Below are 15,646 nucleotides of genomic sequence, written 5' to 3'. Positions count from 1 at the left end.
GCAAGCCACTGATATCCATGCCTGGGGACTCGCATTCCAATTACCTTTTTCCGGTTATGGCATGTAGGGAAGCAGCCACTGCAGCTGTACAGGCCCTGAGAGACAGATGCACAAACTAGAGAGATGACACAGATGTCCAGAACCTTCCCACCTGCCACCTGGCTGAATTCACACTGGTTATTGCAAGATGTGGATAACCATCTGTACAGCTGTCTAGTAGTGACACTTAAGGGTCATAATTTAGAAAGAGTTAATCACTGGAGTAAGTTATAGCAAGTATTTCTGAAGATTCAACCCTATTCCTACATGTACCATAATAGCTGTTTGTAATCATCTCTTGGTGCACTTCAGCATGGCCAGAGTATCAGAGACTCAGCAGAGTCTGTACCGAGAGCATTATAAGAGGAAGATTTTACTACATTTGTAATGCCTTGAACAAAAATTAAATGGTTACAGTTCTAGGACAATTCTCTGCCCTTTTTAATAATAGCAATGGAAAAAAAATCAGTATTCTGAAAATGGCAAAACTGAAATCATTATACCAGAGCTTAAGATTATTGTTTTTGTTTGTTTTTTAATTCTAATGTATAAAGGCACTGCACACGTGTAGATGGAAACTTCCCAGAACTTTTTAGTGTCAGGGCACCAATCAGCAAATTCCCATTGTAAGTCACAAATTATGATTAGTACTCATTTAAGCAATCCTCATCACACCCTGTGATGAAAGATGTTTTATATCCATTTGATACACAAGACAGTCAAGGCACAGAAAGCTAAGGTGAGTTCTTTCACCCCACAAAAGCAGGTCGGTGTCACCAAAAATACTACAATGCAAGATCTCTGATTTCCACTTCCCAACTCTATATAGTAAACTGTACTTTATAAGCTATTCATTTGAAATGAGGGTAGTTCATGCCATAAATGCAAACTTTGCTGAGATAGGCAATCGGACGGAAATAAGTATGCATGTATTATATATATGTAGAAATCTTAAAAAGTAAATATCAAGGGAATTCTAGTTAATAGACTAAATGGCATTTCAAAAATCTTCCATCTTCTTGTAAGCCTTGTTAATGTATCATCTTCTTGCATCACTTACAGTAATAAATTCTGTAAAGCAGAGGTCCTGACATTGCTGTCTGACTTCCCATAGTGTAAACCCTATTTTTGGAAGGCTGTTTTTTTCCCTGAATAGATGGCAATAAGCCAAAAAACTCAGGTACAATATAAAAATCACACTAACAACATGTATAAAAACAGTATACATTTGTCAAGAGCCATTCCTCTAGAAATAACTTTTTGAGTGAAATCAAAATCCGTGTGGTGCTGTTCCCTGACAGTTCTAATTTCAGTGAGAATGATTCAAAGCAAAGTGTAGAAGGCTGCATGGAAGTGCTCCACAGCACAATACAAAATTAAATTGTTTTATATTTAAAATTAATGCTATATTTAGAAACTAAATCTACTTTATAATGAGATTAAAATTTTAAATACAATTTATTAGAATTAGACCTATGTTTTTACCATTTTTAATTTTCATATTAAGTCCAGAAACATACACCTTCAACATTAGAAAAATAAAGAAAAACTAGAGCCTGGTCCAAGAGAATGTATTGTTTGTAGCTCCCTGCAGACACTCCAAGTTCTCTGGGAATGCTCTGATGTCTGCACATAATCCAGGCACAAGCTTTGCTCAAGAGCTATGCTCAGATTTATAAAAATATCCAAATGGATCACCTCTGAAAGACAACAAACTGAACTCCACGGGTAACCAGCAATTATCAACTCCTTATCATTGCAAGATGCTCAGACCAGCTTCACATACTTTTAAACATCTGAAACACAAGGTGAGCACAGCACGACGTCACAACACGACATCAATTTTTACAGACACATGCAACTGTATTATTTGCATTCTCCTTTAACTGTCCACTCTACAGTACAGATGCTTAATTCTGCATAGGAAATACCCGACTAATTGCACCTGGAAATATATGCTTTTTATTCCACAACACTATCTAAGGCTGCTTCTTTCGGACTCCCTTCAGCTTTAATTCACAACTTTCTAATGCCCTCCACAGGGAACATTTTAAAATGAGGCCTGGAGGCAGGATGAAGGTGAACCAAGAAAAACATCACATCTCTCACAGCTCATATAGTTTCCTTCTTACAGGCTCCTCAGGACAAAGTATTGTCCTGTTTTCAACAGGGATGGAGTTAATTTTCTTCCTAGAAGCTGGTATGGTGCTGTGTTTTGGATTTAGGAGGAAAATAATGCTGATAACACACCAATGCTTTAGTTGTTGTTAAACAGTGCTTACACTAAGTCAAGGACCTTGCAGTTTCTCATACCACCCTGCCAGGGAGGAAGCTGGGAGTGCGCAAGGCACTGGGAGGGTGCACAGCCAGGACGGCTGACCCAAACTGGCTAAAGGGATATTCCATACCATATGGCATCATGCTGAAATAAGAAAACTGAGGCGTTGACTGGGGTGGGGGCTAACATAGCTCAGGGACTGGCTAGGCATTGGTCACTGGGTTATGAGCAATTGTATTGTACATCACTTTTTTTTTTCTTCTTCTTTTTTCTTCTTGTTTTCTTTCTTTTCTTAATAAAATGTCCTTATCACAACCCATGAGTTCTTGCACTTTTACCTTTTTTTTTTACCATCCCACTGAGGGGTAGTGAGCAAACAGCTGTGTGGTGCTTAGCTGCCTGCTGGGTTAAACCACCACAGGCCTTCTGGTGTCCAACATGAGACCCAAATGGTTGGTATATCTGTTTTACATATCTGTGTCATTGCCAGCACTGAGTATATGATCAACAGTTGCACAATACTGTTGTATCAGTTACTTCCATACTATGCCTTTTTTTCCAATTTGTGGAAAGTCTTTACCCAATGTCAACGTCAACAAATTCACACTTCTCAGTCATGAAGTACTCAAATAAAAACATAGATGCTATCTATATCTGAAACTAACAAAAAAATAGCAAGTTTCAGTTGCTTCCCTAATATGATACTTTAGAAAAGAGGTGACCTATAAAATATTTTTTTCTTAAATGCAGCATGGGTAAATCTAAACCATTCTTTGACAAAAGCACACTGAAATGTATATATACAGAACTGTCCCATATGCATAATGATGAAAATTAATATCTGTTTCAAACAGTTTGGCCATGAGGCATTTTATAGATATTAAGCAAAAAAGGATTTGCTCTGAAAAACAGTTCTTCCAACTGCAGTGAAACAGAGGGCATTAAAGTATTTCTACAGTATCATACCACTCTTTATAGACATATCTACACATCACCATACCTTATAAACAGATGACAAAACAAAAAAGGATCAAACTATTTTCTCTATTAAGATAATAAAAAAAGTGTTCTGTTTTCACAGGTGTAAACCTAACAAGGTAGTTAACAGTGGCAGACCTAGTAATGGAGACCAAATCTCCGGGTTTCTAGCCCTGCAACATCTAATACAAGGCTAGCTTCCTCCATCTCCATAAAAATGGCATTGTAAGGTTAGTAAAATCAAATGTATGAATTATCTTCTGTTCTGTTCTGTTTAGATGTATGCTAAAGCAAACAAAGTGAGATGAGACATTTCTACTTTCACTCGTTCAATGCTAACTGATGTTACACTTAAGTGTAGAAATGTTTTGAATTGAAACACATGTAAAGATCCTCTGAGATCAAAGGCCTTTGTGTAGTCTCAGAGAGAGACTCCAGAAAGGATTTCATCTTAAATATTCCAAAATCAACCCAGGCTGACATGAACAGATTTCCACAGACACCTATTTCACACCATGAAATCTTTCAATTTTTAACCTACACAGACAGCTTAGATGAAACACCAACCTTTGTAATAATCATATCCGCCCATTAAAATTTATGCATATGTAAGCCTGGTTATGTGCTAACTTACTTAGAGGTGGAAGCTGAGATCAGGGCAAGTCAGGTTAGAGTTAGCTCCCTATAGGGTATACCTCTACCATGCTCACAATACACTAGTGAATAACAGAAGCAAATTGTCATTCTTCTAGCAGGAAAAAGGAAGAGCAGATGGGCATTTATGACGTAGAACTACACCCACATACTCTTCTGGGGTTACTTGATCTCTGTAACACCCTTTTCCTTGTATTTGCTAAAACAAAATTGCTCTGAACAGTATTCAAGACATGATTCTTTTCCAAGAAACAATTGTCTGTGTACAGTTTCACAGTTTAAAGAAAGGTTATTCTGTGTCAAAAGCTAATTTAAAGTCCTGTTACTTTCTGAATAAGAACTCTGCAAAATGCAACACAAACAGATAATTAAGCTTGATAAAGCCTGATATTAAGCCTGATAAAGCCTGATAGGCTACAGAGCATAATTAGGTTTACTGAAATCCTTCAGAACATTTTTCTCCATCACACTTCCAATACTAGCTTTCTCAAAGATAATATATAAATAAATACAATATTAATATGTATAAATAATAGATAGTACAAATCTTTTGTAAACCAGCTAGGTTGGCACTTGCTATTCAGAATGGTGTTACTGGGCTAAATTGAGGCTGTTTAAATGTGAAAAGTAATCTGATTTGGAAGAAAATTAATTTTGAACTAGATTTGAAAACATGAATGCCTTCCTTAAATTCCACCACTGAAGACTGCCAAAGGTTCTATTGTAAATGCTCGAGGACATGTTGAACTTTTTTCCCCCATTAGCATCATAACTCCCTCAGAAAGGGTGACATACTGCTTTCCAGTGATAGATAGCTCTGATGCCACTTCTAGGAACTACAGATCAAAGGAAAGCTCACTACTGAAATAATTCATTGGGGTATGATGAAGAATAGTAATTTGATTGTGGTTTCTTGTTATTTTCAGACACAATCTAACTAAAACAAATAGCTTAATTTTAAACAATGAAACTCTGTAGGCATGTTCATAGTGTTAGAAAGGGTTGTGGCATTCATCACATATTACAGCCTTAATGTGCATTCTTGTAAAATATTGAGAACAGTATAGAACAGCTGGAACAGTTTCTCACATAATTATAGTGTGCCCTAAATGTAACGTCAGAAGTCAAATAGAATGTCTGCAAGCACAATAGATTATTTTTTTTTGCCCCAATGCAGAGGGAGATAATCTTGAGTTTGAAAGTATGCATAATAAGTATGCATTGGAAATTTAAATGTGGCTACTGCATTTGAGAATAAAAAGCTGTATTTTAACTAGCTCAGCAAAATTCAGTCAACCTAATGACCCTCAAACAGTAAAATGAGTAATGGGCTAAATTATGGATTATCACACCAGATTTTTTTTAAATGGTGAGTAGTTAAATCTATGCCTCTGTGCCTAAATGAAGCTTGCAGGAAGAGCAGGGACAGAGGTTTTTAATAAGCCTGAAAAATCTCAAGAGAAGATTTTAAGCTGTTTAATAAACCTTCACAAAAACAATTTATTTAAATCAAATTATATTGCTCAATCTTAGACTAAAAATTAGTCTGGGCGGCCAAAGTTTGCCTAGTTTTATCCTTTACTTTAGGTTTGATGGATAGGTTAGCAAGTTGAGTACTGCTGAGGAGACCGTACCTAATTCTCCAGATACATTTAGATTTGCCATTGGCATCAGTGAGAGCGCCTTCACAACCTGTGACAGCACAGTCCTGAGAAGCATAGCCATTAGGAACAGAAGAGCTGTACCACATAGCTCAGTTTTCCATTGGTTGACTTTCCTATATCATTCCTACTAATAATTTAGCTAATTTGCATTTTAAATAGTTAAAACAATTGCATATCACATCTTTCCTAACAATTTGCTACTGACATTTCTTGTTCTTTGCCTTGTATGAAAGAAACATGAAGGTCATCTGACGCTAACAGAAAAGTTGCATATACTCATACAGGCAGTCTCAATGAGTTTATCTGACCTGTTCATATGAGTAAGGCAAATGAGTAGACGGAAATTAGGAAAATGAGACATTATGGATGTGGTTTTCTTCCTCATCCATGTGGGACAATGGCAAACAAAAAGCAGAATGCCACTTGTCACAAAAAAGCTTTTGCTCCCTCATTCTGACAATTCTGAAAAAAGACATTGCCCAACAATGAAGCAGCCGTAGGAGGCACAGAGGAAAGAAACAGATGAAAAAAGCTATATCCCCACTTGTAATTTTGAAACTCCCAGTGTCTTGCAAGTTGATGTCACAGAAGAAAAAATCCTTCATTTGGTCTCCTACTGTTTTGCTGACCTTTCCCCATTGGTGTTGTAGCAGGAGGCAATATAAAAGTGCTTTTATTCCATACAAATTGCTTGGCTGCTAAACTCTGTGAAATCTGAAAATTACAGTAGTGGCACAATATTTTTCAAGGATCCTCTGCTGGTAATTGCTTTGACCAGAAAATTAAATATAGAAGAATGAAATTGCAATGAACACAGAACACACAATTTTGATTTCATTCCTGGTTGCAGAAAAAATTTATTGAAATATGGAGTTGCCGTATCTGAGATAAGAATCTGACCACAGGTCCTTAACATTTTTCTTCACACTTCCCAGCTTAAACTCTTTTTTCCTGTACTAATGTAATGTCTATATTAAGAAAAAAGGTTAGCATTTCACAAATATATTTGCATAGTTAATGCATTTATTTCTGTGAAATGTTACATGTTAAATACTTTTTGTCTTTTTTTTTCATATTTAGTTGACCTTTACAACTGCTCTGAACTCACAAAATATGATCTATTGAAATAAAGAAAAGGACTAGAAAATGCAAAGAAAACAATCTGTGTGCTGAACTTTTGGACAAAACTGTGGGTGCTAATTTTTATAGATTCTTTGATATTCCTGAACACTGCATTCCAACTGGGAATGATGCTTTTCTTGATTTCATCTTATATCTTTTTCCTTCTCATTCCTGTATGTTTCGTTTTTCATTTCTTTTCCCTTGTATTTTATTAGTGTCCATGGATCTCTTTTATGCAGAATTACTGAAAGTCACAATGTTTATTCCTATCACTGAGTTCCAGACTAGAAATCAAGGTTAAATAATCAAAGTAGAGAAAAACTGAATGAATTCAAAAATAAAATAATTGATTTTTTTAATTTTAATTTTGTTCATTGATTTTGATCGCAGAAAACAAAATCAGTATAGTAGCAGTACGCAGACTTAGAATTTTGATAATATGTCTCAGTACAATAAAGAGGTCAAAGCCTCTTTCTTTTTATCATAAATTCTTCCACTTGGAACTAATTACCCCAAGTGGAAAGAAAAAGTAGCAGATTGCCTGTTTTGAAGGGTTAAACACAAAGAGTGAGCTAATTCAGACATAAATACATAACAAGCAGGAGAGAAAAAGTTGTTTTTCAGCATTGTCATTCATAGAGTTGAAAAGCCATAATAAGGAAGGCAAATGATAATACACTATTTAGTTACAAATATAATACAGTTTCCTCATACAGGAAGGATATGTATACCAGAAATTTGAATAGCTGAAGTTACATTTTATTTATAAGGAAAAAAAAAAACTTGCTGAAAAAATGTTAGTACTTAAAATATTCTCTTTTGCTTTTTCTTATAATGAAGAAGAATGCAGCAGTTATTGAAGAGAAAATATTCAGCCTGTCCTTTCTCTAAATCATAAGTTGATATAATATACAGTGATCCAAATATATATATATCCAAATATATCTATAATAAATATAAAAAATAATATATGTATAAATTAAATTGGAGTTGGAACCACAGCCTCTAAAGAGCTTAACAGTGACTGCAGAGCTGAAGAGGTTTTCCCTACATGTGGTTTTGATATTGGCAATTGTACAAGCCTTGGCACAATTCTAGTGTAGAGTTCTCTAGCCAAGAGCATTAACTTGTGTTTAACAACCAAACAGTATGCATATGTATATACATTCAGGTGACTGGTGATTTCCCTATTCACTGGTAGAGCCATTTAGTTTGGTTTCTTCACTGCATCTACCTCAATTTCCTTGTAGAGATGTATTTTCAGCAAAATCTGAAGGATCCATGAATGTTTCCACTAATTTCTCTCCCTCGCTCTGTTCCCAAGTAGTACAAAGATTTTAAAAGATAAAACGTTATCTGGTTTTCCAGAAATCCAGTTCTGAGGTATAAAATATTTTCTTTCTTTATCTAGCACATCATCAGGGTTGTTATTTTTTTTTTCAACAACTCACAAATACTTCCTTCATTCAAATATTCAAAATTCAATCTTGTTCACACTCATCTCCCAGTTACTAATTGAAACAATCATCTAATCAAATTTCAGTCCTTTTCAAAGATGGAACAAAAAATCGTGATTTTTTTTTCATCCTATTCATACTCCTAAATTATATGGTATTTGATCCTGTGCCTCCACTTACAATCATTTCTGCTTACCAAACCTTTGTCACGTACTGTTTGTATCTCTGGTTTGGATTCTTGACTCTGCTTAATGCCTTTCCAAGTGTGTCCAAAATGTAATCTGAATCTCTTGTTTTCAGTTTTGGTGGTTTGTTCACTTATTTATTTATTTATTTGTGATTCATTATGTGCTTATTTATTTATTTATTTATTAGATAGCTTTGCTTTCAAGGTCCACTTAGTTTTGCAGTAACCCTGCCCCCTGGGAATCAATTTCTTAATATGAGAGTAGAGAGAGTTCATGTATTATGTGATCCAACATTCCTTAGTGTTGGAGTATCATTTCATAAATAATTCACTTACGAGCACATACATTCATTTTACATGATTCCTCAATGTGGCCAGGGTGCTGCGTAGTCTGCATTGTATCCACCTACAAAAAATACAAAAATATGTGTCTGCTTATCAGGATGTGAGTAGGGTTTAGCTAATGTAATCCCGTATCATGGATCTTATAATTGAGTAAAAAGATTCCTCTTCTCTCTCTTATGTCTAATATATATACATATATTATATGTTCCATAAATTAACTATATGGCAGTGAGAACAATGAGAATAGCATTATATATTGTTTAACAAAAATAAAGGGAATTAACTGAACTTTGTCCAGTAACAGGATGGTTTTTGATCACAGAATAAAGAAACTGAGTGAAGATTCATTCCTTCTTCCTTTCTTCCTTCTAGTTACTGTGAACAGAGTAAAACAATGTAAGTGTTTAGAATATCAGTGCCAAACATAACTCTTCTCCATGAAGTGACTGGATAAATAGTGCACTGTCACTAACAGTATTAGTTAGTTGAAAGAAAGAACAGGAATTTTATAAGAAAACAAATAGGCACCATATCTTCTACCCTGTCCCTCACTCCCCTCCCCAGCACATGAAAAAGAAAGGAGTAAGGGAGCAAGATTTAAAGGGCAGTATACAATATATAATGATAACTCTGTGAAAATGCAAGTTAGTCAAAATGCCAGATATAAACTATTATGCTACAAGGTGGACATAAAGAAAATGGAGAACTAAGTGAAGACACATTTTCTTTGAACTACTGTGATCAATAAGTTTATGAATTAAATGACACACAAAATACACATCTAATGATAAAGAGTGAGGTTTCTGTCCAATATATTCTTCTAAAATAGCTCTTAAATTATCACTCAGAGACAAGTCATCTACACAAAACCCACTAACCTGATGTGTGTTAGTTACTTAACACATTCCGTTGGCCTTCACCAGATAGTCTTTTCAGCTTTTCCAGTATTTTTGTATTATTAATTTATATTTATTTCATATCACTCACTACTAGTTCCTTATTTTCAAACATTTTAATGAATCACTTCTAATCTATTACACACACAAAGTTAAAACCAATTTACACAAGTGTAGAAAAGCAATGTCAAGGATCTTTACAAAGCAGCTTTTGCTCTATGAACATAATCCATAAAAGACTCCCAAATGTCCTCAAATAAGTAACGTCTGTTCCCCAATCTAAATATGATCTTCTTACAGGAAGCCATCTGGGACAAGTAAGCAAAACATTCTGCTTTGGTTGCAGAAGGAATATATTTACGCCTCAGTAAAATTTTTCATCATCATCAATCCAATTATATGCAAATCTCTTTATCTCTCTTTATCTTAGCTTGCCTAAACAGCAAAAATGATAGGAGAGCCATACAAGCTTTATAGAAATGTAGGTAATGCATCTATCTATCTATCAATCAATTGATCTATCTATCATTTAGGAATGCTGAGTACTTCAAAGCTGCTAACCTCAACAGTTATTCAAATTCATATGAAAAATAAATTTAGCTAACTTTAAGGAGAATAAATTCACTGGAATGGTAAACTTGTCGAGTATGTAATCAACAGAGATCTACTAACATTTTAAATAGCCTTCTCCAAGCTGAAAACACAAATTGGGAGCATTCATAAGATATTTCTGAGGCTGAAAAGGTTCATAAGTGTAACATTCCCTTCTATAAGCAGAGGTCTCTTCTAGGAGAGATATTCATGCTATTTGTCAAATAATCAAGTCATAAATCAATGCAAGAGGAAAGACAGAAAAGTAAAAATACAACATTCAGTAAACAGTAAATTGTCTGACACATAGTAGACCAAGTGATGAATTTTATTTTATTTTTTTAATCAAAAAATGCAATACAGTATGTCCTCACAAATTCAAATGAGCATGGAGGTCTCAGTGGGTGTATTTATATTACCTGCTGATTTGGTACAAAGAAGAAGAATGACAGTGGGATTTGCTGTTTGTCTTTACATTGCATCTTTACCAGCAATTAAGTCTGTACCACTCGCCAATCCTAGGCATATATTATGCAGGCAAAGAGATCAAATTGACAGAGGATCTAGCTACTGCATGGCAAATGCTACAAACCACCTGACACCCTGACAACAATGCTGGAAGGAACCTGCTTCAAAAGGATCAGTGGTGCACTAAAACGTGTACAGCAGGACTCCAAATATAGACTCAAAGAAAATTCACAGCTATAAGAAAACCCTTCCTGTGCTCTATATCAGTGGTATAGTTGCATCCATAGACAAACTCATCCTGCTATTCTAATGACTGATAGAAAAATAAGAAAATACTTTTTTTTTTCCTTCTCCAAATTTCTGTTAAATGAGCTACTGTTTTCCTCACTTTTCTATTGCAGCTGAAGAATCTTGCTGATTTCCCAGAAACTGATACCGCTGTTTCTTTCCTCTTCCCATTTTCCAGTGTGGAAATGCACATACAGTAAAATGAGTTAAATGAAGACTTGAAAGTCCCTACCTCAGTTTTTATAAGCAAGGAGCCTCACTAATCCAGTGCATAATACAGAAATACATGTCTGGAAGCTTCTTCTTAAATTCACCATCCAGTTTCTATTTATCATAGGCATAATCTCATGTATTTCCTTGATAGATTACAATTTTCTTGCATGAATATTTCAGTGGGAAATCTGTTCCAGAAATTCATTGCTACAGTATTTGAAAATTACTCTACCAACCAACCCAAATTTATTCAGTGGTATTTATATCTGTTTCTTTTTTTTCCTTGCATATTCATTTCTATTCCGAAGTGAACTTTTAGTATTAGTGACATGTATTTTCTATTACATGTAATTATTTTTTATCAAACAAGTGGGAGGCCACACTTTTACAGTAAGAGTATAGAGTATAACGTATGCTTTGCAGCCATAACATACTGCTACAAACTTAGAATGATTAACTTCTGCAAGCAACTTTTGTCGTTAAATTTTTTTGTCAGTCATGTTGTTCACTTAGCATTGAATGAGTCTGTAAATATGTTATGATTGCAGTACATGTTATATATTGATCTGATCGATGTGTGTGTATTACTAAAACTGTGAGACTTTACAAGTTTCTGCAACATTCAATGTGTCTTAAATGAAGCTGAAAGACACAACATGCTCGGTTTTGCCCACTACAGCAAATACCAGATAAAAATATATCTTGATAGATTTCCTGTTACATTTCACAAGATGTTTCTAACCTATTTTTAAACTTCTTTTACACACAGCTTCATTTTCAGTTTGTGACAGAAAGCAAAACAGGATATGGGGAACTACAGGAAATATATTTAGTATATTTCCTTAGAATATACGTGTTGGATGAGGAATACAAATTTGGGTTGAAATTCTAATTCTCATACTCTTACACAAAATGAAATTGATCAGTAAATATTCATAAAAAATCTTTATTTGCAGTAGCATTCGTACAGTATTTGCTGAATCATTAAAGGCCATATACAGGGTAAAAAGATACTCAACAAAAGATACAAACAGATTAAAAACTTTTTGCTTGTTTGTTTTCTGAAGAGGAAATTAATAAGGAATGCTACATAAGATCATAAAGAGATGCATAGTTTTTAGCCGTCAGAATTTCTTTAATAGATATATCCTACTTTCATGTAAGAAAATCTATTAATACTCCTGGTTATGAAAGTTAAAAAAAATAAATAGTTAAATCAACTTAAAAGGATAAGACATATAGATATAGTACACAGTTTAACATGACTGTGTTCTCATTTAACTCTGCTTAAACAAAATTGGCATATCCTTAACTACTTCACATCAGTTGGGTCTAGTTTTGCAACATCGTTGTAGTTACTACTGACTCCTTGCATGCTAGGTAAATTAAGTCCATCAAAACTAAATATGCCATTTTGTATCAATAACAGAAAAATAAACTAATTATCATTTAAACACATCACTACAAGTATAACATTGATAAAATAACATATATCATTCATTATCTTTACAAACCCTCTGGTTTATTGATGTCCTGCTAACAGTAGGCCTGGGAAAGCATTTTGAACATTTAGGCCTTCTCTGGAGAATCCCACCACTTACTAGCATTAGGATACTAGGATTATTGTTTCCTATGTTCTGTTCACAGTCACACTTTACTGTAATATGGAGTGACGTATCAACCGCTCTTCATGGTAAGCACTGGAGGCCTACTGACTCACAGAGACATTGGTTAGAGATGGAAGAATGACTGGTGTCTATGCCCTTTCCCTGGAAAGAATTCATTCATACCCACAAACCAGTAGCTTAGAAATAAAATAAAAATAAAAAATCACATATGCTTAACTGTTTCACAATCAATTCCTTCTAAAAAACACAAAACGTTGTAAATCAATTATAAACATACATCTACTACCAGTAATAATGAAAATTAAAATATAAATTCTCCCATTTATTAACTGTATCAATCACTCTAGCACAAACATTGTAATAATAAAAATGTTGCATTTTTAATGCTGTTTACTGCAATGCTATGCAATTCCTGGAGCAGAGAACTTTCTTCATTGCAAGCCAGTATAATGACATTATTATTCTCTTTTCAATTTATGTGCACTGACTTATTTCTAGTAAGCAGTGTTCAGAAATATAATCTGATAATATTTTTGAAGGCAACGAGTATAGTAACATAGGATTAATCTACCTTAAAAGTCTCAATAATGCAAACCGCTATATGGTTTGCATATTACTTCCATAATACATTTATTAAAATTCTGACATGTTAGCCTATTGAACAAATAAATTAATACAGCCTTATAAGAAGGACTATACTAATAAAAATCTTATGTACTTAAGTTATATTTTGCTATCTTAAGCCAGCAGTCCGGACTTTCTTGAAAACTGGATAATACTGCCATGTCAAGGAAAAAAAAAAAACCAACAGGCTTACAGAAAAACAGAACAGCAAGTACTGATATCCTTAGAAGCCTGTGATGCTGCAAACATCACGCTGAGAGGTTTGGGCTGCTCTTTAAACAGCTTACAGAACATAGTTTGATCTTGGCGTAGATAACGCTACTAATAGTTTAATCCAGTGGTAAGAAACCAGACCATGAAAAGCCTGGCACACAGTTTTATTGTTGTTGTTTCTTTTCATTTTCTCCTCTTCTTAGGAGTGCAGGAACATACTAAAAGGAAAAATCCATACAATTCTTTTTCTAAACCGATGAAACCCCACTTCAAATCTAGTAGGATATTTTTACATCACTTCATATATCCACAGGGTTGAAATCTATTTTTTTTCTTTCATTTTTTTAGCCTAAATATATATGTGGTATATTAATTCCTATTATATCAGCATAGCTCTCCCGTATTTTTTGCTAGTATTTATTCCCACTATGTTTATGAAGAGCAATGAAATCTCTTCTCACCAGTTATTTTCTTAAGGCTCTGTCTGAGGCTCATGGTAGCAGTGACTTAAAACCAGATGGCAGGAATAGTTACCACCTTCATCCATCTGCTCCGCCCCTCTGACGGGCTTTAGAGCCTTCAGGGCAGGGTTATTTGATATGTCTATGAATGAGTTCATGTGCTATTGCAGGCTTCAGCTGGGCGTATTAAACTAAAACAATTCCAGTTTTGGTTTACCCTAATATACCAGCCAGTGGTTCACACAGTGAGTCAAAGGAGGCTCAGGTATTTATGCCTTGAGGATAGTAACATCTTCTGCCATCCAATTTTAGCCTGCCACAGCATGTCTCTTAGAGCCTTAAGTCTGAATGAGCAAAGCCCTTTCAGTCATCTCTTGCACAGCTAACTCTATATCCCATAGTTATTAAACAGTTCTTTCTGAATCTGAGTCTACGCTTAATTCTGCCTGAATATGTCTGACCAGAATAATATAACAATCTTTCAAATAAAGCCTCATGTACACATCCTCGAGTGATATGAATATTCTCTCACAGCAGCACACAACTCGCTGCAGCCTTATGTTGTGGTAGCAAATTTGCCTGTCACATTGGTGCTCATAACCATTGTAACTAATTCACCAAATTCCCATCTGATTACTTCTTAACTGAATTTACAGATTATTGTTCTTGCTTGTTTTTTGTTTGTTTTTTATTGCTACAGTCTAAATTTTTTTCCAGTTGTTCAACTAGCATAGTCTAATCCTCCCCCAGACTCATGATGGTTGCATTTCTTTCATTATCACGTTTCATTATTACACTTGCATTCTCTGCACCAGAGTGAAACTATAAGGCAAAATCATTCTTAAGTCTGATGCTTGACTTGAACTTTCCCTCTTTTTATAATGCTTACCTTTGCAACAACACCCGTTGTCACCTCATTTTAGTGAATCTCTCACATATTTTGTAATTCCTTTAGTAATCCCCATCTTCCTTAGATGAACAAATCATTTTCCAAGTGGCAAAGTATGAACTGCTTGCTGAAGTCCACAGAGACGAGATTACTAAATCTTCTTTTTCTAGGAAACTGGTTATCTTTTCAAGGGAAGGTATCAGATTGGCTTACATGAACCCCTTTCAGTAAAGCCATTTTTGATTTCCATCTTAGCCCATCTTTTTTTTTTCCCTTTATGTCAGCAACTTCATTTCTCATATAAAATCTGCTCTACTGTTTGATAAAAAAAAAATGAGGTCATATTTTTATACCTTCATCCATTCTTCTTTGTCTTCCCCGCTACTTAAATATAAATAGTATATTTGCTATTCTCCAACAAAACAGCATTTTTTGCCCTACCAGGTTTGTTTACAAGAGGACCTGGAATGCCTTTTTCTGTGTCACTCAGAATTCAATGATGCTTATCTGTTCCTGCTTGAATTACATACATGAGACTCCAAGTTTTGTTTCTATCTCAGATTGACTTTCAGCTTTTGCCTCTAAAGTATATTACTGACTTTGTTTAAAATAAAAACGAAGTGTTAATTTAATTTCTTTATCACATCTACA

General features: G+C 34.6%; 1 protein-coding gene and 1 long non-coding RNA gene across 11 annotated transcripts in view; one reads left to right on the top strand and one right to left on the bottom strand.

The window, feature by feature from the left end:
- The window catches only part of PCDH7 (protocadherin 7), a 280,634-nt gene that overhangs the window by 218,072 nt on the left and 46,916 nt on the right, over positions 1–15,646 (bottom strand). For 4 of the 8 annotated variants that reach the window (XM_048051142.2, XM_048051143.2, XM_048051146.2 and 1 more), the window contains exon 2: positions 8,726–8,785. The exons of the other annotated variants lie outside the window; for them this stretch is intronic. In XM_048051142.2, the coding sequence (XP_047907099.1) occupies positions 8,726–8,785 (60 nt within the window). The remainder of the gene's footprint in view (positions 1–8,725; positions 8,786–15,646) is intronic. 8 annotated transcript variants of the gene reach the window in all.
- LOC106039095 (uncharacterized) overlaps positions 1–15,646 on the top strand; it is a 52,682-nt gene that overhangs the window by 4,337 nt on the left and 32,699 nt on the right. For all 3 annotated transcript variants that reach the window (XR_010831007.1, XR_010831006.1, XR_001209044.3), the window contains exon 2: positions 3,399–3,525. This is a non-coding gene — a long non-coding RNA (uncharacterized lncRNA). The remainder of the gene's footprint in view (positions 1–3,398; positions 3,526–15,646) is intronic.

This window comes from Anser cygnoides, chromosome 4 (genome assembly GCF_040182565.1).
Source record: "Anser cygnoides isolate HZ-2024a breed goose chromosome 4, Taihu_goose_T2T_genome, whole genome shotgun sequence".
NCBI lineage: Eukaryota > Metazoa > Chordata > Aves > Anseriformes > Anatidae > Anser > Anser cygnoides.
This window is presented reverse-complemented; position numbering and strand designations above follow the sequence as displayed.